Consider the following 23826-nt stretch of genomic DNA (forward strand, 5'->3'; position numbering starts at 1 on the left):
GTAGGAGCTCCTGTCACCGTCAGTACCATGCCTAGCAGGCATATTAAATGAATGTGGCTCTGGGAGCCCAGTCATTGTTTGCACACCCTAGTATAGTAAAACCTTGGTTTGTGAGTAACTTGTTCCGCGAGTGTTCTGCAAGACGAGCACACATTTCTAATACGTTTTAACTTGATAAACGGGCGATGTCTCACAATTCGAGGAGGATGTGACCCCGAACGTCAGGTGATCACAAGTGAGCCAGTGGTGGTTCTCTCTCTCTCTCTCTTGCTGCAGGATTATGGGTGATCACCTCCCATGCTCGGATGCTTGGTCTCAGGCTGTGGTGTTTGGCAGATAGCAGTGATTTTTCAGAACGTTGGAAGGTGCCCACAACTGGCACGAGTGTATTTTTTTGTCATTTCAAAGCAACTATGGACAGTCCTTTACTTTCCCATTCAAGAGTAAGCTTAGGAATGTTTTGCTTCATTCTAGGTCATTGGATAGGTTCCTTGTTAAAGTTGCATGGAAAGAAAAAGGTCCCATTGAGCCAACAGATAGCAATGATTCTGTTAGTGATAGTGAAAGTCGTCCTACACAATAACCCTCCTCTCTCTTGTCTCCCCTCACACCAGCCACGAAGGTTTTCAAAGGTAATTGCAGGTTAATTTGTTTATTTTTCTTTATATTTTGTATTTTCTTTACTATTTGGTATTATATTACAGTATTGTAGTCATTTTTATATGAATATTTTGGGCTTGTGGAACGAATCATCTGAGTTTCCATTATTTCTTATGGGAAAATTCGCTTTGATATACAAGTGCTTTGGATTACAAGCATGTTTCCGGAATGAATTATGCTCACAAACCAAGGTTTTACTGTACCATGTTTTAATTCTCCACTCTTTGAGAAGAAGTCACAAACCAAGCATCCTTTGCTTGCCTTGTGATGCTTTAAAAAGCTAGATTAGTTGCCAGCATTTAAAAGTTAGTAGATTTCATGTGTAACTTCTTTTAAAAAATTAGGAAGGCAGAGCACTTGGCAGGCTCAGTCAGAAGAGCGTGTGACTCTCGATCTCGGGGTTATGCATTTGAGCCACATGTTGGGTGTAGAGATTACTTAAAAAAATAAATATTTAAAAAATTTTTTTAAAAATAGGGAGGCAATATGGTATAGTGATTAAGAGCCAAGAGTTGACAGCCAGATGCTTGGGTTCAAAATCCTGGCCCTACCACTTATTAGCCATGTGCAGTTGAGGACATAGTCTTTAGGTACCTTAGTATTCTCATGTCCAAATGGTGATGAGGAATAATAACAGTACTTACCTAGAGAGTGTTTTTTTTGTTTTTTGTTTTTTTTTTAATAAGGATTGAGTTTTTACATTAAAGCGACTGGACCAGTGCATAAGCAAGTGGATGTGAGCGTTCACTCTAATGATTATCTATCAACACTGGACATGTTCCAACTCCTCCCTTGGATGGAGCCTTCAATTTCCCATTTGTCACTGTCCTCACTTGGATGGGTCTCATTCACTGACTTGCCTCACCCCTGAGGGCTTCGGAATTTGTGACCCTTTGAATGAGAATACACCAGCACTCAGTGCTTCACATTTGATTGGAGATCTCTACAGAATCATTTGTTTAAAACATACTTATTGAACACCAACTCTGAGTTAGATAGCTCTGCTCTGGCCACTGGCCATGACACCCCAGAGAAGTTGGATAGCAAGGAGAGGCAGGGCCGGTTAAATCTCATGAAGTTCTTAGGCACGAAGCTCTCTTTTCCACCAAGTGATTCCAACTGGGAAGGCCACACAAGCACATCATATGGTGGGGAGGTTACACTAAAGGGTCAGGCGTGTGGCCTAGCAAAGAAGGGTAACGCATGGTTATTAAAGTTCTGAAAAAACCAAAATGCTTTCACAAGTGTTTGAAATCTCAGTATCAATTGGTCCCATGTGCAGAACTGAAAGCCTAGGACAAAAAAAGGCAATGACAGCTGTTTCGCAATCCAGCTGACAAGAGACAGCAATGACAGCTGTTTCGCAATCCAACAAGAGGAGGTCCCTAGAAATTTTATCCTAAATCACAAGTACCTGTTTGTATAACATCACAATGATCGACATTTCCATGCTGCCTACAGACGTACATTCTTTTTTTTTTTTTTCAATGTTTATTTATTTTTTTTGGGACAGAGAGAGACAGAGCATGAACGGGGGAGGGGCAGAGAGAGAGGGAGACACAGAATCGGAAACAGGCTCCAGGCTCTGAGCCATCAGCCCAGAGCCTGACGCGGGGCTTGAACTTACGCACCGCGAGATGGTGACCTGGCTGAAGTCGGACGCTTAACTGACTGCGCCACCCAGGCGCCCCCAGATGTACATTCTTGATCCTCAAGGAGACAGTACCTACTCTATTGCTTCTCAAAATCTGCATTTCTATTTTTTACTTTTTATATCAAAATTATACATGTCAGATTTCTGCAAGAGCAGCCCTTTACTTCCGACTTCCCCAGGTGCAACTTTTGGCTGTTGCTCTATTGGTAAGTAACATACAACTGTTACTATTTCATTACGTTTCAGTGCTAGTCATTTACCTTCTATTATGAAAGATGGGGAGTTCATTCTCTCCCGCTCTATACCAACACCACACTCATATATGTTGCTTGTCCTGTGGGGTCCCCCCATTCTTCCAACACAGTTTTGTCTTAATTTTTCATAAGATCAGTATTTTCCTCAGACTATGTAAACAGTACTCACAAACAAGTCATGTCGCATACCATGCCTTTTCATAGGACATGTTTTCCCTGTAGTCGTCTGTTGTCTTGGTGTCTTTGTTTGCTTTGTTTTCTTGGCTTTATCATGAATCCAACTTCTCAGATTTCCCAGATTATATAAAGCTCCTCTTAATATGTAAAATCAGGGGTACGTGGGTGGTTTAGTCGTTTAAGCATCAGACTTCGGCTCAGGTCATGATCTCACGATTTGTGGGTTTGAGCCCCGCATCAGGCTCTGGGCTGACAGCTCGGAGCCTGGAGCCTGCTTCGGATTCTGTGTCTCCCTCTCTCTGCCCTTCTCCTGCTCATGCTCTTGTCTCTCTCTCTCAAAAACAAATAAACATTAAACAACTAAACATATATATATATATATATACACACACACTGTATATATATATACTATATATATTATACAATATATATACTATATATACTATATATGTATAGTACATATATACTATGTATATATAGTATACTATATACTATATATACTATATATTATATATATACACGCTATATACTATATATACTATATATACTATATGTTATATATACTACATATATATGTGTATATATATATATATATATATATATATATACACTATATATACTATATATACTATATAATCAGATGAGGGATTCTAGCAAAGGTTCACAACATGTCTGGGCTGTTTGCTTCCTAGGGTTGCTACCCAGATCTTGGGAACTTCCTTCCCACAGACCCTGCGAACCCAGATAAATGTTCTCTTGACTTTTGTTACACTTATTAAACATGGAGGCCATTAGACTGAGGTGGCTCTAATGCTGTGCTGGCCTATAGAAGCAAACCAAAATCTCAGCCTGTCAATGTCTTAAGGTTACACAATCAAAAAGCTAAGGAAAACCAATCACAAACAGCCAACTGGGCTTTTGGCTACATCCAACCAATAATCTCCTTTCTCTGTATCTGCACTTCCTTTACGTGTCCTCCCCAGGCTCCTGTGGGTAGAGTGCCCCTAACCACTTCCAGTTTGGCACTCCCTGACTCGAATCTATTTTTGCTCAAATAAACGCTTAAAATGTTTAACGTGCATTAGTTTATTTCTTAACACTAATGACATTAGTAAACTAATAACACTTAGTTTACTTCTCCCCTCTTTCATTCTGTAATGGCTATTCTTTGGATTTTGTGTCATTTGGACTCAGCCTGAACAATTCTTCTCTAGTCTAGATTCCTCATTTATTTGTTTTGTTCTCATTTCTGGACTTTTCCCTCAGCTTCATTTTCCAATATTTTAATTTCTGCCACATTATGCTCCGAGAGCTCTTTGTCCCCCTCAGCGTGTTATATTAGTAGTCGTCTCCTGCCTCCCACAGATACAACATCACAGGTTGTCACTAATGTTAATGAAAGCTTTCTCCTTGTTAAAGTTTTCTCCTTCCTGAATGTGCGGCTTCTGTTTTTCTTTTTTGTTTCTGGTTACAGTCTTGCATATTAGATTCTTTCCTCAGGTGTCTGCTTTTTCGTAGCTGTCTGTTCACATTAAGGAGAGCACCCCTAAAAGGCTGTTTGAAAGCTGGGTGTACCTGTGGTCTTCCCTGGATAGTTCAGGCCAGGCTGTTTCTTTGGGTCACATGGCCCTGATTCTTTCTCCTGCTTTGAGGGTATTAAGCCTGGCCGCCTGGCTTGTTTGAGCCTTCGGAGGGGAAGAAGGCTGGCGGTCTTAGGGTATATACACTTTCCCTATATATATTCGGTATATACACTTTCCCTATATATATATTCGGTATATACACTTTCCCCTCACCTGTTTTTAGAGTGGTACTGCTACACTCAGCTGGGCTCTCTTGTCCGGAGACCCTCCATGTCATGCTTTCCAGAGAATGGACCTAGGTTCTGGCTGTGCTGGCTGGGGGAAGGCATCTAGGAATAATTAACAGACTTCCCACCATTCCTCCTGTCTCCCCTCTACCATCACTCTCACTGCTGAAAGTTCCTGACTTCACTGTCTTGCTTTTGTTGGGAGTTTTGAATGCAAACCAGGTTCCCTGTCAGCTTTCCCTTCTGCTTCTATAAATTCATCTTGCTCCATCTTCCCTGCCACTTCCAAATTTGGTTGCTGTTGGGGCGCCTGGGTGGTTCAGTCCGTTGAGCATCTGACTTCCGGCTCTGTGCTGACAGCTCAGAGCCTGGAGCCTGCTTTGGATTCTGTGTGTCTCTCTCTCTCTGCCCTTCTGCCACTCATGCTCTGTCTCTCTCTCTCTCCCTCTCAAAGATAAATAAACATTAAAAAATATATTTAAAAACCCAAAAAACAAATTTGGTTGCCGTTAACTATTTTCCCCTTCTCCTTTTGGGTTTGTGCCTTTTGAAAAATCTTATACTGTCATTTAAAAATGGTATGGGGTGGGAACAGAGCTAAATGCCAGCGTTCAAGCTATCATCTTTTGACCTCTGAAGATTTAAACCCACTAGTCATCCTTCACTATCAGAACTGACTCTTAAAGTGAACACGTATTCTTTGCTTCTCAAACAGTTGTCGGAAGAGGTAGAAAATGACGCTGTCTTTTGATTAAAAATTTTTGTCTGTATTAGAAGACAGGTAAAATCTTCTGAATTCTGGAGCTAATTAAATATGACTCAACAAAGCATCCCAAGAACATTCTATAATAACTAGCTATTCATGGATCTTACTCTGCTAGTCAAGGTACTTTGCTCAAAGGGAGTAGAAACGTGTCTAAACTACACTGGCCACACACACACACACTCATTCAGCTTTACTTGCAACTGTATATATGATACCTGGCAAGTAAAACAAGTTATTTGATTTGCAATGGAGCAGCGAGTAGAATTTTTATTGCAAAGTTGGCAAAAAACTTGAGCCATTCTCTTTAAATACGTTTAAGACTTAAGGGGAAAATGACAGATTTGTTGTGCTTGTCATAAAGGCTGCTTTACGATTTTATAAATAAAAAAAGCAAGGCTTTGTTCCTGAAAACAATTCAGTCTCAACTAAAAAAGAAAGCCAACAAATTAACTCCACTCACAAAACGCTGTCTTTTGCGTTTCTGATATAGGATGCAGGAAGGGTCATCAATCAGGTGGAGGCAGCGATGGGTGGTGGTGTGGCAACAAAACCCATGTGAAGTCAGACAGAATGGGTTTGAATCCCATGTGGCCCTGATGAGTTCCGGGTCTTGGGCAGGTTACCCAGCTGAGCCTTTCTATTCTAGAAAACGGGCATTGACGCCACAGGGCCACTTTGAGGATTAATAATGTAAGAACACACATAAATTGCTTATCTCCATGCCTGGTACAAAGCAGATACAAACTGTAGTAAAACAGCAAAAGAAAACATCCATATCAACGTGACTTGACTGACAACTGCGCATGACAGGCAGCCGGGGCTCTCTGGCTTGGAAGGCAGCCGGGCCGTGTTAGAGGGTTCACGCTCTGGCATCTGATTGGCTGAGCTGTCAGAGTTTTAGGATGTTGTCCTATACCCCATCCTTCTGCGAGGCTGTTCCACTTTATTTGCTATAATAAATTGCTCCATGTTATAGCAATAACATCAATAAAAGTAATGCCTGATGCTAATGTGCTATGAATGTCTCATCAGGAACTGAAGAAAATTAGTCTAAAACTGCTCACCACATCCAAAGTCAGAGAGGCTCATTTCTCAGTCAATTAGGTATGAAGAGTGAGGCTTAAGCCAAGTGTAAAAGGCGCCGGTGGAATGCGTCCCGAGATGAGGGCCTGCCTCTTACCACTCAGGTTTTCACAAGGTAAAGATGGATGAGGACTTTGTATAAAGATAGTGAGATACGTCAATAAAGCCCTGCATTGCCTCAGTTTCACTAACAGTACCTGCGTGTGTTTGAGAACAGCATCCCTTGGTTTCCTACCCAAGTGCCGTAATTGTGTGCGGTACAGCTTGAGTTAAAATATTTCATGAGGCTCTATATGTAAGATAAATAGCAATCATCATAATAACACTTGTTAGGGTTCATAATCGGTTCTAGGCACTCTACGTATACCAACTCATTTAATCTTGTCAACCATGCTATCAAGAAGGGAGCAAGTGCACCGTTTAAAAGATAAGAACATGGTACAGAGAGGTCAAGAGAATCGAGGAGTGGGGTGGTCTAGGCTCTGAGGCTTGCTCTTAATCATTTTTCAAGTTAGTGTATCTTTGGCTCACACAAAGGCCTTTGCTTAAACATGTATATTCATTGTCTCCTTCAAAGGCTCATTTTCTGGAGTGAACAGTTGTTAGTAGAAGATAGTAGAAGATTGTTTCTGATGGACTCCTTATTCATTCACTCAACAAAGAGAGGGATTAAATAAGCACCGTGTAGGGGCATCTGGGTGGCTCAGTCGGTTAAGCCTTCAACTCTTGATTTTGGTGCAGGTCACGAGCTCACAGTTGGTGGGATTGAGCCCCACATTGGGCTCTGCACTTGGAGAGCAGAGTCTGCTTGGGATTCTCTCTCTTTGTCTCTCTCTGCCCCTTCCCTGCTCTCTCTCAAAAAAAAAATAACATAAAAAAAAATAAGCACCTTGTATACGTCAGGAACTGTGTGAGGCCTCAGGAGTTTACTATTTCATAACAATAAACACGGATGCTGGCCTTTTTAAAAATTCTTATTTATTTTTGAGAGAGAGAGCACGAGCAGGAGGAGGAGCAGAGACAGGGAGGCATAGAATCCAAAGCAGGCTCCAAGCTGGCAGGCAGCACAGAGCCTAATGTGGGGCTCGAACTCATGCAATGTGAGATCATGGCCTGGACTGCAGTCAGGTGCTTAACCAACTGAGCCACTCAGGTGCCCCGGCCTTTTTTTTTTTTTTTTTTCTTTAAAGTAAATTCTGTTTTCTCATTTGGGAAAATATGAGTATTTTCCATGAGGAGACACAAACTCAGTATGGCTATAAGTTGCATAAATGGAGCTGTAGCTCCATAGACGGGCTGACAAGCATGTCTGACAAGCTTATGTGTCATATCTCCGTCTTCATCCAGGAATAGCATCATACTGGTAGCTTCCATAAACCGCTTCAGCTTACCGCTGGCTCAAAGTCAGGCCGTTCTTGTGGGGGTTTTGGGGTAGTTTCCATTGTTGGTATTAAATGTAATGTTTAATACATGTATAACACCATCAAAAAGCATAATTTTAAATGACTCTTCATATGAATAAAATATGTTGTACTTGTGTGTACCTGGATACACGTTGAAGTGTATTCAAAGTGTATTCAAAGATTAAGCAGCTAAGTGCCGACTTTAAAAAAAAAGAATATATCATAGGATTAGTTTCTACATGGATACTCCCCTTTATAGTTAAACTATGCTTTTGTGTATATCAATTTTTTTCTTTAAATTTTTAAAAACGGAGGTATAGTTGACACACAGCGTTACATTAGTTTAAGTGTAAAATACAGTGGTTCGACAGGTCTATTTGTTATGCTATGCTCACCACAAGTGCGGCCACCCACCACCTGTCACCATGCAATGCTGTTACAATACCATCGACTATATCCTCTATGCTGTCCCTTTTGTTCCCGTGACTTACTCATTCCATAATGGAAGCCTGTATCTCCCACTCCCCTTCACCCATTTTGTCCATCTCCCTACTCTCCTCCCCTATGTATATCAACTTTTAAGAATAAGTCTATTGCAGGGGTGCCTGGGTGGCTCAGTCGGTTAAGCATCTAACTCTTGGCTTTGGCTCAGGTTGTGATCTCTCAGTTCGTGGGTTTGAGCCCCATGTCAGGCTCTGCACTAACAGTGCAGAGCCTGCTTGGGATTCTCTGTCTCTCCCCCCCTTTCTCTCTGCCCCTCCCCTGCTCGTGCTCTCTCTCTCAAAATAAATAAATAAACTTAAAAAAAAAGACTAAATCGATTGTATGAAAAACCATAAAGACAATTTTCCCACTTAAAATTTGGAAGTAAAATGACTATGTGGCAATAGAAGCTTCTGAGCAGTGGGTGTCTTTGGCCTGTGCACAAGCAATACACATCTCTAAGGACAGGAAGTGCATTTTCAAAACGTAGCAGAGGGCCTAGGCGTGGTAGGCGCTCAGGACGCATTTATTTAACGAAGGCAAAGGGAAGAAAGAATGGAGTGGACAGCGCGCCTCTGTGAGAAGCCAGCAGTTTATGTCCTACTCCAAGAGAGGCCGTTTTCATAGCCAATTCTGAAGGAATAAATAAATGGAATGGAATAAACAGAATAGAGAGCAGCTTTGAAGCTACACGGGGGTTGCAGCAGCCACGTTGAGCCCCAAACATTTTTAGAATAGTAAGTTCTGATGAGCTCTCCCTTAATTTCAGTAACCAGCGCTGTTGAGAGAATAACCGCATCCCGTTTCATGATGAACAGACTGAGAGGCTAAGCGACCCAGTTAAAGGCATAAGTGACTTCGGTAGTACCTAGAAGAGGTCCAGAGTCTTCCAAATTGCACCTCACCTTTCTGCATATCATAGAGAGGCATGTAGACACCTCGGGCCTACTCTTGTCCCAGGAGGCCACACTGGCGTTCAGGAGGTGGGTACAGGTGCTCTCTCATACACATAGCTTCTTGTCCTTAACACTGATTCTGTGTTGTAGGTCCACTATTTTTAGTGTTGCGCCAGATCTGTCTGATGTATTGGTTATAACTGAAATTTCATTTTCAGTGTTGCATTTATATTGTCAAAGTTGCAGTGGACAGCCCCCATTTCACACTGCCCAGTTGAGAACTATTTTTGCCTTAACCGCTGACATAAATGCAATCCAACAGAGTGTAGCGAGGCATGGCATAAAGTGCCTTGATGTAACCTCATCACTGTTTCTTGAAAGGACCACTCCTTGATCACAAACATTGCCTGTTTGGTCTTCATGTATTAATCATTTGCTTCATTTTCTTGGGGCATTTGTGGATGAACCTAGTTTATGGATATTAACAGCATAAAAACTTCAATTCCCATTCTATAAACAGGGGCTGAAATTTTCAAAGCTGTTTTACCAAAGCAGTTATTCATCTAGAGCCCGAGGAAAGGAGGGAATTAAACACATTTATATTTCTGCTTTTCTTTTTGGTTTGGTTACCCAGACACCTTGGACCATGCAGGAATTCAGAAAGTTACTAAATTAAGAGATAATATTTCAGTGTTGTAAAATGGCTTATAGATGCATAGTGGGCAGATAGGAGGATAGTTTTAAAAGGAAATAAATGCGACTTTTGTTAGTGAAATGGATTATTGTGAAGACTTAATCACAATATAATAAAATGTAGGGAACCTATATGCATTTATATGCTCATTTAATTATTCATGGTGGGGGTGAGACACATTTATTGGGCACTTATTACTTGCCAGGGACTGCATTAGGTATAAATATGTTATATATCTATATACTAGGTATATAAATATGTTATATACCTATATACTAGGTATATAAATACGTTATATACCTATATACTAAGTATATAAATATGTTATATACCTACATACTAGGTATATAAATATGTTATTTTACATAATACTTCAAACAATTCTATATTTTGTAAAAGGCGAAAGATTTATGCGATCTGAAGAGAAGCCAGAGTATAAACAATCCTATATTTTGTAGATATCCTTATTTCCATTTGACAGATGGAGAAACATAAGACTGGAGACAGTTTAAGTAAATGCCCCATTCACACCGCTAGTTAAAGTGCTAGAGGTGTGAGTGGCTCTGTATGTTTGTAACATTACAGAGAAACTTGGCAATGACACTTAAAACATTTTTCACACCTGTAAGCCATTTGACAATACAATTTCCTAATGTCTTTTTTAAATGCTGCATTAAAAAAAAAAGTCACTTTTACTTACAACTGATGGTTATTCCAAGTTCCACATTATGCTTCTTAGGGAGCTTTACATGAAACGTTCCACTACTTGGGATGACAGACTCTGTAATTTCAAAACAAAGAAGAGTACGTTTGTAGGTGACCAGGAAGAATGGAGCACCAATCAATGGAAATGCATCAGGGATTCTTGTATCGTAATCGTCTGAAGTGCAAGTTGTAGGAATTGAAGTAAATGAATGCCTATAAAATCCTGATAAATTGCATTCCTGGTTAAGGGTGGATGTCCTGCCCAGAGGCAACTGTGTGCATTTCACAGCAACAGCTGAGTTCAGTATTTCTTAAGTGTTATTCAGGCAACATTTGCATCGAATTTGCCTGGAATGCAAGTTACAAACAGATTCCTGAATCATCTGGGATCTATGGAATCAAAGTTTCTGAAGATAAAGCCTAGACATCTACATTTTAAACATATTCTCCAGGTGATTTTTTTTAACAGATTTTTTTAAATGTTTATTAAAAAAATTTTTTTTAATGTTTATTTATTTTTTGAGAGAGAGATTGACAGAGTGTGAGCAGGGGAGGGGCAGAGAGAAAGGAAGGCACAGAATCTGAAGCAGACTCCAGGCTCCGAGCTGTCAGCACAGAGCCTGACGCGGGGCTCGAACCCACGAACTGTGAGATCATGACCTGAGCTGAAGTCAGAGGCTCAACCGACTGAGCCACCCAGGTGCCCCTTTAATGTTTATTTTGAGAGAGACAGAGAGTGAGTGGGGAAGGGCAGAGGGAGGGAGACATAGAATTTGAAGCAGGCTCTAGGCTCTGAGCTGTCAGCACAGAGCCTGACACAGGGCTAGAACTCATGAACCATGAGATCATGACCAGAGCCGAACCCAGATGCTCAACCAACTGAGCCACCCAGGTGCCCTACTCTCCAGGTAATTCTTAGGCATACTAAAGTTTAATCATAGGTCTGGTTTTACATACATATATATATATATATATATTTTTTTTCTTCCTCTTCAACCATATTTTTCCAGAATTTACCTAGTCAGCAATTCTTTTTTTCAACTGTTTCTTGAAGGTAGCTAGGGGAATAGGTTTTACGAGAAATTTCAGTTTGATGCGATGGTTGTTGATAGGGGCTGGGGGTGGGGGATAGGAGGTGCCTTAATTTGTAATATAAACAGTGAAAAGTACCCCTCAAGAGGTAGAAGCAAGAGTGATACTCAAAATATTCTGCAGCCAGAAGGGTACTGGCCACAACCAGTCAGACTGGACGCTGACTGCTAGGTTGGAACAGAGGATCCCTGGAGGACCCAACTGCATCGAGGATTGTGCTTAGGTTTCTGGATCATGGGGAGCTCTGGGAGGTCCCGGGGAGGAACGGGAGGGCAGGGGGCACTGGGACAGGGTGCAGGTTGGCTCAGATCCTGTCCAACCCGTACAGAGGTAAGGTGACACTGTAGCAACAGAGAGAACCAGTGGAGCTGGCTGAATCTCAACCCTGGATAGAACTCAGCTGATTTTACCAGGGCCTGACTAGTATTGGAGAAAAGAGGAAACTGCTACATATTCTTAAATAGACTCTTCTTAAAATTCCTTTAACAGTCTGGGAGACCTTCAGTTAGAGTTAAGGCTAAAAAGAAAATACATTAAACGTCCGGTTAAGCTTCCGACTTCAGCTCAGGTCATGATCTTGAGGTTCGTGAGTTCGAGTCCCACATCGGGCTCTGTGCTAACAGCTCAGAACCTGGAGCCTGCTTCAGATTCTGTGTCTCCCTCTCTACCTGCCCCTCCCCTGCTCATGCTCTCTCTCTCTCTCTTTCTCAAAAACAAACATTAAGAAAAGAAAGCAAAAAAGCAAGAAAATATCCTCTGAAGAGATAACATCTATTCACCCTAAGCTGCTAATGACTATAATCCTTTCTTGAAGGTTTTGGAAAGGGGTGGAAGGCGCCCGTGAAGGGAAGCATTAGCGTAAGTGGGGGCTTGTGGGATGGCAGAACTAAAGCATTTTTACTGCTTGATTTTGCTCAGTGCTTAACCCGCACACAAGGACTCAACCACAACCATGAGGCCCTGGGTTCCATTTGTTAATCACATACTGAACACATTTTGTCTCTGCCAAGCTTAGGTGGAAGTGGGGATGGTCTCATGAAAACAGCTGGAGACTCCCTTCCTCAGCCTTAACTTGCCCGTCCAGGCCTTTTGGACTTTTCTAGGAGGAATTGAGGCCAGTGAACCTTTTATAAGACAGGAATCTGATCTTCCAAAACAGAAGATATGCCACAGGCTGTTCAACTGGAAAACACAATAAAAATTTGATTTCTCTGGGCCCTCCGGGCTTCTAGAATGCCACCTGTGAAAAAAGGATCCCCAAGCTGCCTCTCACAGTCCTGGCTGTTGGGCCAAGTGAAGGCAAGTCTACCCTTTGGGGTCCTTTCTTTTCTTTCGGTGCTGTGCACACTTCCCAGGGAAGCTAGGGAGGCTGCTGCTTCTCCCAGTCCCTCCCACTGGTCTTTGGTTGTTTTTTTTTTTTGTTTTTTTTTTTAAGTTTTTGCTTAAATTCTGGTGAGTTAACATACACCACAATATTAGTTTCAGGTGTGCAATTTAGGGATTCAACACCTCCATACAACACCCAGTGCTCATCACAAGTGCCCTCCCCAATCCCCATCACTTATTTCCTCCATCCCTCTGCCCACCGCCCCCCCCCATCCCGCCCCGTAACCACGAGTTTGTTCTCTACAGTTAGGAGTCTATTTCTTGGTCTGCCAATCTCTCTCTCTCCTGTCTCTCTCAGACTTTTTCCCTATTTTCTTTTTTTGTGTTTCTTAAATTCCACATATGAATGAGATCATATGGTATTCGTCGTTCTCTGACTTATTTTGCTTAGCGCCCTCCTACTCTTCTTAACTCTTCGATGAGTGTCACAGACTGTGAGTGGATGTCTTTGGCTTTGCTGTTGTCCCCAACTAATACACTGATGTACCAGAAAGGACCCATATATATTTATTTGTTTATTCATAAAGAATCTGTACCCTTGGGGCGCCTGGGTGGCTCAGTCGGTTGGGCATCCAACTCTTGATTTTGGCTCAGGTCATGATCTCATAGTTTTTGGGTTCGGGCCCTGCATTGGGCTCTGCACTGACAGTACAGCCTATTTGGGATTCTCTCTCTCTCCCTCTGTCTCTGCCCCTTTCTTATGTGCACTCTGTCTCTCTCTCTCTAACATAAACTTAAAAAAAAAAAAAAAGAATTTGTACCCTTCCCATTTCCCAATAGGTCTTGAGATAGATAAAATTATTTTCCCTAACAGATTTCAAAAAGACTGGCTAAGTTTGATACACTGGGGGAGAAAAAGAAAAGAGGTAAGTAACAGTATATAGGTGTGCTTTACTTCCTGGCTTTGGATGCTGCAGGTATAAATATTTACTTCCCAAACATTTCTCAAATCTGTGCCTTTCTTCCATCTCTTCCCTAAGTCCTCTACATTCCCTGTTCCAACAATGGAAGACTAATTGCCACCTTCTTCTCACCCCCAAAGTGACAGTTAAGAGTGGGGAATTAGCATGCAGACTGGGGGCTGAGAGGGCATTTGAATGGACCACATTTTGCCTATCTGCACCAACAGCCAGTCTGCAGAGAGAAGTGAGTGCACATGAGGAGCCTGCACGAGGTCTTGGAGAGCCTGTGCTTGGCCATGACAGCCCTTTTGTCTGATTCTAGAGCTTCCTGGGGCTGTCTGCATTTCCTGTCCTCCAGGGCCGTGAAACACCTGTGTGCTTCCAATAAATGCCCCTTCTCTGTCTGAATTAGTTCCTGTGCGTTTCTGCTGCTTGCAACAGAAAGATCCCTGATGAACACATTGAGCTGGTAGAGGAAATGGGATGGGAGCTAAGCAGAAAGCCTCCACAGAAGTGTTCATGGGTGTGGTAGGAATTTCATTACCCAGATAAGGCTTGCAAGTGGTCCGTGAGTACATGCATAAGAAGCTTTAGAGGCAGAAACGGCTTCGCTAATTCCGGAACTCACTTCATGTATGTTTGTTTTAGTGTTCTGTGTTTTTTACAAAAATTCTCTGTGAAAGGGGAGGGGAGCATATGGTATGCTCGTATGTATGTATACATGTATTCACGTATGTATATAACAGCTTGTCCATGATGCTACTATACAAACGAGGTCTTGGAACCCTACGGGCCGGGAATCATTGATCTAGAATTGTTACTATAGCAACATTTTGCTTTTATAAATTTTTAATGCAGGGAACCTTGACCGAGATTAACATTGTTAATGACACTGGAGGAGATATTACCACTTTCTGGAAAATAGTAATGAATCATGTTTGACAACACGAGATTTGAAATATTCATAATGATGAAGAAATATCAACAAATGAATCTCTTTGATCAGCCGTAGCTTCATTTTAATCTTTAAATGCTAACATGATTTATTTTATACTTGGTAAGTTTTTTTGCCTCTTTGTTTTGTTTTTGCCCACACAGTTATTTGGTGGTTGAAGCAAAGGCCTATTTACGTTGGTGTTTCTTTTTTTTTTTTTTAATTTTTTTTCAACGTTTATTTTTTTATTTATTTTTGGGACAGAGAGAGACAGAGCATGAACGGGGGAGGGGCAGAGAGAGAGGGAGACACAGAATCGGGAACAGGCTCCAGGCTCTGAGCCATCAGCCCAGAGCCTGACGCGGGGCTCGAACTCACGGAGCGCGAGATCGTGACCTGGCTGAAGTCGGACGCTTAACCGACTGCGCCACCCAGGCGCCCCTACGTTGGTGTTTCTTAAAGAACTACTATTGGAGAGGAAAAGATACTTGGAGAAATCATAGGTTTAGAACAAACAGCTGGAATGTTTACTTTGTTAGACTCCCATGTGATTATTTTGTGCTTCTCTTGTTTTGCCCTATCTTTGTTAATACTGTAATTAAAAACACATTTGGGTAAACAAAGCCTCCCTTCTTTCCAATCGGCCTGCTTTTCCTGCCTGAAGCATTCGTTGTTGGCACAGTAAGATAATCACCCCATCATAATTCATCAACCTGCACACCCTTGTGAGACTTGAAAAAGTAAGGGGTTCTGAGAGGAAGCGGGGAAACGTAGATGCTTAACCCCCAACCAGTCAGAGGAAAGCACGGGGGCTCCCACAGTGATGGCAAACATCATTTGATAGGATTTTCACTGGGACTTCTTTCCAGAACAAAGCCGTATTTTTTTTTTTTTCCTGACAGAATAACTTCATAGTCAAAGCAGAATCTTCAAGTGTTCACAATTCTGTAGACTGGTATTTAAAAGACAGTATTGAAAAAGGCAAAATGTAAGTTGTGTATATATTATAAATATAGCTTTATAAAATTATATACATGATAAATGACCTTGTAAAGAAATATAAAAAAACCTTTTATTAAAGTGATGAGGCTGTGAATAATTTCAGCTTTAAAAAGAATCCCATCAATGTCACTACAATGTTGTTTATACAGTGGTGACCATTAAAAGAGATAGATTTAGGCAAGAGTGTACTCACAGGCAAGCTTTTTTTTTTTTTTAATTTTTTTAATGTTTATTCATTTTTGAGAGACAGAGAGAGACAGAGCATGAGCAGGGAAGGGGCAGAGAGAGAGGGAGACACAGAATCGGAAGCAGGCTCCAGGCTCTGAGCCATCAGCACAGAGACTGATGCGGGGCTCGAACTCACAGACTGTGAGATCATGACCTGAGCCGAAGTCAGACGCTCAACTGACTGAGCCACCAGGCGCCCCAAGCTTTTTTTTTTTTAAATTAAATATAATTGATTGTCAAGTTGGTTTCCATACAACACCCAGTGCTCATCCCAACAGGTGCCCTCCTCAATGCCATCACCCACTTTCCCCTCTCCCCTACCCCCCATCAACCCTCGGTTTGTTCTCAGCATTTGTCTCTTATAGTTTGCCTCCCTCCTTCTCTGTAACTTTTTTTTCCCCCCATCCCCTCCCCCATAGTTTTCTGTTAAGCTTTCCAGGATCCACATATGAGTGAAAACATATGGTATCTGTCTTTCACTGACAGGCAAGCTTTTTAAACTCTGTGTTACTTAAAATAGAGATGGCTTGTCTCTGAGACCCAATAGTTTGGGAATTAATATCTTGGTATATTTCTGAGGAAGAACTTTGGAAATGGGTGGCCCACATTCGGGCAATTAGGAGTGAATCCAGGATAGGACAGTCTTGAATTAGCTCATGTCCAGAGATTTCCTATACCAATGTTCCAAGATCTCAATTGGCTACAAGAGAGCTTTCTGACCCCAGCAGTTTCCAGCAGATTCCAGTAGATTGGTACTGACTAGCTAAAGTGTTTTATTGGAGATTCTGATGTTGTGTCTGGGCTCAGCAGGAGAATACTGAAATCAATTAGTGATGTTGGCCATGAGCAAGGGAGGAGAGAATGACAGGATGGGAGCATATTTTTTTTCTGGCCTTATTCTACATCATTTCTATCCATTTGAAACACGTTGATTTCTGGAACAATTGGGCAGGGGGGAAAGACCTTTGGTCCCTTTTCCCCTGTCTCTTATTCGAGCAAACTTGGCACTGAACAGGGTGAGTTTAATAGACAAGTTTCTATTTCTTAGAGGAGCTTAAACCAAGGATATTCAAATAGTTAATCAGCAAATATTAAGCTATACATATACATTAAGTATGGATTAAATAATGAAAAAACATTGAGGATACACATAAAATAAACATGTATTGATAGCACAAGTAAATGCTTGGATTCTGCTTATGGCAGAGGTCAAATTGTGCTGGCCATTCCACTACAGGGGGGTTTCAGGAATATGCTGTGTTACATCCTACAATGCACAGGATAGCCATCTCCCCTCAACACACAACGACAATAGGCAGAAATTCAGAAATCCTGCGCTTTCGTGCTGGAAACCCCCACACCTCCTGAACAGGCAGTGTAATATGATATGAAACAGACAGGCGCAAGTCAACAGTCTACTTTGTTCTATGACCTTGAGTTTCCCCGCTCAAACTTCAGTTTCTCCATTTATAAATAAATGAAGGTATTGGATTGTAAGAGTCCCTTCACCACGAATGTTCTGTGATTGTAGTAATACATTCTGGGGCTGCTGGACAGCCTTCTTTGAAAAGCACACCCTCATCAACATCTGACTGATCCTTACAGGGTCCTTCTACCAGATTCCTGCTTGGTCACAGCTGACAAGAAGGGGAAGCTAACAAATCTGAGAATTAGAAACTTGAACTGGCTGGCACTGGCTGGGTCCTTTAGCAAAGATGGGGCAATCAAGTACAATCAAAAGCCAGAAAAAACTTGTAGAGAGACAAATGGAGCAGATACGCAGAGACAAGCAACACCGAGAGACCAGGAACTCCAGAGAAATAGTGGATATGAAATCAGTTCTTTTTTTTTTAAGTTTATTTATTTATTTTGAGAGAGAGAGAGAGAGAGGGAGGGAGGGAGAGAGAGGGGGGGGGGAATCCCAAGCGGGCTCTGAGCTGTGAGCACCAAGCTTGATGTGGGGCTCAAACCCACGAACTGTGAGATAATGACTTGAGCCAAAACCAAGAGTCAGAAGGGTAAGTGACTGAGCCACCCATGCACCCCTGAAATCAGTTCTTGATACAAACTGAGGTTCCTGGATCCAGTCCCTCAGGAGAGACAAATGCACTTCATTCATTCATTCATTCATTCATTCACCAAGTATTGGCTGAGAGGCTCTTGTAGTCCAAGCACTATTCTGGGTGCTGGGATACATTAGTGAACAAAAGGCACAAAGTCCCTGACATCATAGATATTCTTCCAGTGGAGAAGATAAGACAATAAGTACATCCACAATATAACATCAGAGCACGAGTAAGGCTAAGAAGAACCATAAATCTGGGCACAGGCACAGAGTGTTATGGTGAGGGAATGATTCCCTGAACGAGTGATATTTGAGCAAAGACCTGAATGAAGTAAGCAAACCACCTGAACGTGGGAGGGAAGAGCCACTCAGGCAGGGGAAACTGCAGAGATCCTCTGATGGGCTTGTGTTCAGCATGTCAACAGCAGCTAGTTCATACACTCTCATTCCAAGTCCTGCCCTCCTTCTGGGAGATTCCACTGTGTGGATGCTCTTTCCATCACACTGCATTCCAATTTCCCAGACCTCTGGTTGAATAATATTCGCCTCCCTTCTACTTCACTTCAGCAGCTCACTACCCTGAGCCCTACTTGACCTTCTCTGAAATGCTAAGCTCTAATATGCCACTTTGACCTCAGTCTCCCGCCATTAGCTCCCTCCTCAACTTTCTCTTACTACGCCCATTTTTCTTCCTGAATACTCCTAAGCCCTTGAGTCCTCTCTTTCTTCCCAGTCTACCATGATGATCCACTACTGACTTCCATCCATCTGTAGCCTAGATTCCCTCAAGGCAGTATGTGTAGTGGTTAGAGCATGGCCTTAGGAGCCAGACCAACTGGGTGAAAATCCCAGCCCTACCATTAACTCCATGGGCTTCAGTTTTCTGGCGACAAAATAATAGTAACCTCCATTGCTGTTATAAGTGAGCTAATGCACATGCAGTGCTTAGAAGAGTGACATGCCATAGAGTAAGCATTTCGTAGTATTACCATGATTTTGATGTTATTACTATAGTTATTCATCTGTTCTTCCTGCAACAATTTGAACTGCTGTGACTTTAGTTTTCTTTCTGTTGACCCTTCTCTGGAAATCTCAATCTCTGGTTCAGTCTAATCACCTAGCACCTCTGCTGTTACTCCTCAGTAGCTGAGGCCACCTGACAAAAAACTACTTGGCCGTGCAGGTTGACAGTGCTATTAACTTAGAGCTTCTGGACTTTGCATGGTCCACCACCCAGCTGGAAAATCCCTGTACATGGGTCTGGTTAGCTTTCTCAGTCATTTCCCCATTAGCTATTCTAAACCATCATTCTTTTCAACTCTCCAAGATGCTGATCCTTTTACCTTTGCCTGACAGTTCTTACATGAATGTCTCAATAGTTATATTCTCACATCCTTCTCTTCAAACTCACAAGAGGCGGCCATCAACCTTTTGTCTTAGACTAGTTATCTACCTGTGTTCTAGACAACTTCTCTGCTCATCCCTTTAGGGACCTATATCCATCAATTATCTTTTTTCTCCCTCATTCACTTCAGGCCTCAGACATGTTCAGATCTCTCCAATCTCAACAAAACAAAACAACAAAACAAATAACTCCCCTCTGAACTCCGAATCTTTTATCTTTTACCCCATCTTTTTCTCACCCACAGCGAAATTTCTTACCATTGCCAAATGTTCCACAGGGCAAAACTGATCTTGACTGAGAACCACTGATTAGAGGATAAAATAGAGTGTCCAGTATGTAATTAAATGCTGTAGAAGTTTTCAAACAAGAAGAGGCCACAGTGGCCTCTGTCCTTTTTATCCATTCACTGCATTTTTCTAGTTACCCTCTTTCAAAACCCAGTTCATTGGCAGAAAGCAAGCATAGCCTGCCTGTATTTCTCTGCCCATTCCTCACTCCTCGGCTTTCTGTGGTCTGACTCCTGTCCCCCAACTCCCTGAATATACTCTGCAATGTCTTTTTTTCTGAATTGCCAAATCCAATGGACCTTTCTTGCCTTGTATTACTTGAATTCTCTGAAGCCCCTTTATGCTATTGACCACGACCTTGAAGTTCTTGTTTTGGTTTCCAAAATGCTACCTTTTTTGGGTTCTCCTTTCACTTCTCATATTGCACCTACATTATTTCCTTGGCTAGCATCCTTCCCCTTTCCATCTTAGAATTCCTCAGGCAGCATCCCCTCCTTCCTGCCACTCGTTCCTTACTGGTCTCCTGTATTTCAGTGACTTCACCAGTCACTGACATGGTGGTTCCTCCTCAAGGCTGCTCTCTGGCCCAGATCCCCCATCGGGCACTTCCTTTCATATTCCAGTGGCAACACACATTCAGTAAGTCTATTCTTATCTTTTAGCAGATCTTGCTTCTGTCTAATTGACTCTGAACTCTTTGAAGATATTAATCCTTTTTATTTTCCCTTTAAATGATCTGAACATAGCACAGTGCCTAGCACTGAGTAACATAACTGGTGCTCGATAATTGTCTTCTGAACTAAGGAATGGATGTGCTTGTCCCTTTCCCCCTAGAACTGGCAGTGGATTTGCCTAGTCATGTCTAAAATAGAACTTGTTCGGGGTGCCTGGGTGGCTCAGTTGGTTGAGTGACCGACTTCGGCTCAGGTCATGACCTCACGGTTTGTGAGTTAGAGCCCAGCGTTGGGCTCTGTGCTGACAGTTCGGAGCCTGGAGCCTGCTTCGGATTCTGTGTCTCCCTCTCTCTCTGCCCCTAACCCACTCGCATAAAACAGAACTTGTTGTTATCCTCAAATTTCCATTCCTCTAATCTTCCTCTCCCTGAAAGCCATCACTCTTTACTTGATTGCTGACTCTTACACCTCAGGAGTCATCCATGATTTTCCCTTTCTCTCATTTTCCATATCCATTCCATAAACAAGTTCTGCTAGTCCTGCTTCAAGCCACATCTTAAGTTGGCCCCTTCCAATCCTTCTTATTACCCCATCTCCAATTCCAAACGTGATCGTCGCCCCCAACTTCCTTATGCTGCAGTGAGAACCCTTTCCGTTGGTTCTCAAATCCATCCATCTTACTAATCTGGCCCATGTCTTTTACCCTGGCTGTTCCTTCTACCTGGAATACCCTCCTCCCAGGACGTAGCTGGCTCCTTCCCAACCTTCAAATCTCTGCTCAAATGTCACTTCCTCAGAGAATCATCCCATGAAAATAGCTCCCCACAGCCATTCTCTCATCCCCATCCTGTTTTCTTTTCCCCAGAGCACTTATTACTGTCTAAAGTTATATTCATTAACTTAAAAATCAACTTTCTGTAATACTATATGCTTCATGAAGGAAGGAGTTATTTTTTCTTCCATGTCTACTGCTGCATCTCCAGCTGGCCCACAGTAAACACTCAGCAAGCATTTGCTGGGAAGATGCAATCCCTACGTCCAAAGGCATATCTTTACCAGTTGGTAAAGATTGTTGGCTCTATGAAGTGGTATATCACTGTATGAAGACCATTTCATTGAATGGAAACTAGCAGTGACCTCTAAAATCCACACACCTGTTAGCTACTGACAAGGATTCCCTTCCCGATCAAACTTAAGTTAGGCTCCTCTGGGTCCTCTTTTCAACGAGGCCTTATCTTTGACTTGCTGAGCCCAGTTTTAGCGAGAATCCCGCTAACTCAGGTTGTTGAGAATCCCCCCACCCTGGAATCTACAATCAAATTCCTCATTCCCACCCCCTTGATATCTAATCAAGTTCCTGTTAGTAATTTTTCATTCCATGACTCCCTACCCTCACCTTGCTTGGTGGCCATAAATTCCCACCTGCCCATACTGTCTTTGGGATTGAGTTTAATCTCTCTTCCCTATTCCAACTCTTGATCTCTCTTGAAATAGTCTTGAATAAAGTCTTCCTTGTTTTTAACAAGTGTCCGGTGCAATTTCTTTTTCACACTAGAGAATGAATTATTTACCTGCTGGGCTTGTATAAATCCACCTAATGCGTTTTCATTGTTCCCTACCAAACTTCCACATGTTCTTTGCAGTGGGAAGGGTCAAAGACAGGCTTTTCTCATCCATGTGACAGAAGAATATGGTTTCTCGAGCATATAGGGGAAAATCAGGAAGAATAAAGGCTACGTGATTTTTTAAAATCACCTTTATAGCAGCTAATACTTATTCACTTTGTCACATTTATTTTCATCTGTTCTTATGGTGACATTGTAACGAATAGTACAAAAGTAATGCTCAATACAAAATGACACCCCAAATCTCCTAAACAAAAACATGTTCAGTAGGTAAAAAATAGCTTCCCATCTGCCACACAATCCATATAATTCACATGCGGTCCACTCCTGACTCTGCAGCTGACTCGCGATTATATGACCATACCTGCAACATCAAACTCGATTTCCAGTGTGACCTTGCTCGTGATTGAAGAGTCTCGGAGGAGCTGGTTGGCTTCCTCAAAGGTGCTGTCTTCAGTTGGAATCCCATTAATGGCTATCACTCTGTCTCCAATCTGTAGCACCCCACATCTATATTTAGAACCACATGTTAGAGACTGTAGCCAGAGTAAGTACTTATCAAGTTGAAGTTGCCAAATCTGTACTGTTTGATCCTTGTGAAATAGCGTAACCATTCGGTCTTGTTCACTCAATGCTGTGGGCATCGTATTAGGTCAACTGCAAGGTCTTGCACTCTTGTGTTTGATGGCTCCAGATGTGAGCCAGGCAATGTTGATGTACCCCAGAGAAGGAACAAATAATTTAAAACTATGGCATTGTTTTAATCTGATCTGAACCAATATATAGTAGTGATGAATGTACAGCTCCCCACAGCAGAGGAATGATTATAATAAAGTTGGAACTTCAGAGATAGTTTCCTTTTTAATTAATACAGCCTCCAGTCCCTGCCAGACAACAATCTGCTAGATAAAGGCATCCACGCTCGTTTTTCTTCTCAAACCTTATCAAGAACGTAAAATTTTACTGTCAGAACGGAGAGTTCATCACATCCTGCATTTCCTGCATTGAGCCCTGTTCCCTAATTTATTAGCTATTCAAAGATACCGGGCACAAGAAATACACAGAAAAGGATGCTGTCAAGGAGTGTCTTACCTCTCGGCTGGGCTGTCAGCTTCAATATAGGAAATCAGAGGTGGGGAAGAGAGCGTCTCCGTGGCAAACACACTGCCCTGCAGTTGGATCCCAAATCCTGTGACGGGATCGGCTGTCAGCACAACTTCTGTGGTTTCTGTGTGAACGACCTGCCCAGCCAGGCCCACTGTGCTCGAGGCTAAAGACACTGGAGGAACAAACACGAAAAAGAATGACGTTAGGTTGGAGCAAGCACCAGAGACGCCGGCCTTGCTGACGCAGATTATGTCTCTGAAAGAAGGAAAAATAAAAAAAAAAGCTCATTGGTAATGGTGGGATATTTTGGTCTCCTTGAAATAAGTTTAGTCAGAGCTGAACCACATAAAGGAGTCTCCTGATGTCTGTCATATATCAGTCACAACACCAGGGTGGCCCCCATACCAGGGATAGTTGTGGGGGTTGTAGGAAGAGGATGGCCTTGGGACTGGGTATGTCGGTTCTGGTCCTGGCTCTACCAGTAGGCAACCAGCTGTGTGACCTTGGGAGGGGTGGAGGCATTGATTTCTTTTC

The 23826-nt window shown here is 42.2% G+C and overlaps 1 protein-coding gene across 17 annotated transcripts in view; it reads right to left on the reverse strand.

The window, feature by feature from the left end:
- The window catches only part of GRIP1 (glutamate receptor interacting protein 1), a 695200-nt gene that overhangs the window by 65367 nt on the left and 606007 nt on the right, over nucleotides 1–23826 (reverse strand). For all 17 annotated transcript variants that reach the window (XM_045062041.1, XM_023257209.2, XM_045062046.1 and 14 more), the window contains 3 exons: nucleotides 23278–23464; nucleotides 22550–22695; nucleotides 10581–10661 (listed from right to left, as the gene is read on the reverse strand). In XM_045062041.1, the coding sequence (XP_044917976.1) occupies nucleotides 10581–10661; nucleotides 22550–22695; nucleotides 23278–23464 (414 nt within the window). The remainder of the gene's footprint in view (nucleotides 1–10580; nucleotides 10662–22549; nucleotides 22696–23277; nucleotides 23465–23826) is intronic.

Source organism: Felis catus, chromosome B4 (assembly GCF_018350175.1).
Source record: "Felis catus isolate Fca126 chromosome B4, F.catus_Fca126_mat1.0, whole genome shotgun sequence".
Classification (NCBI taxonomy): Eukaryota; Metazoa; Chordata; class Mammalia; order Carnivora; family Felidae; genus Felis; species Felis catus.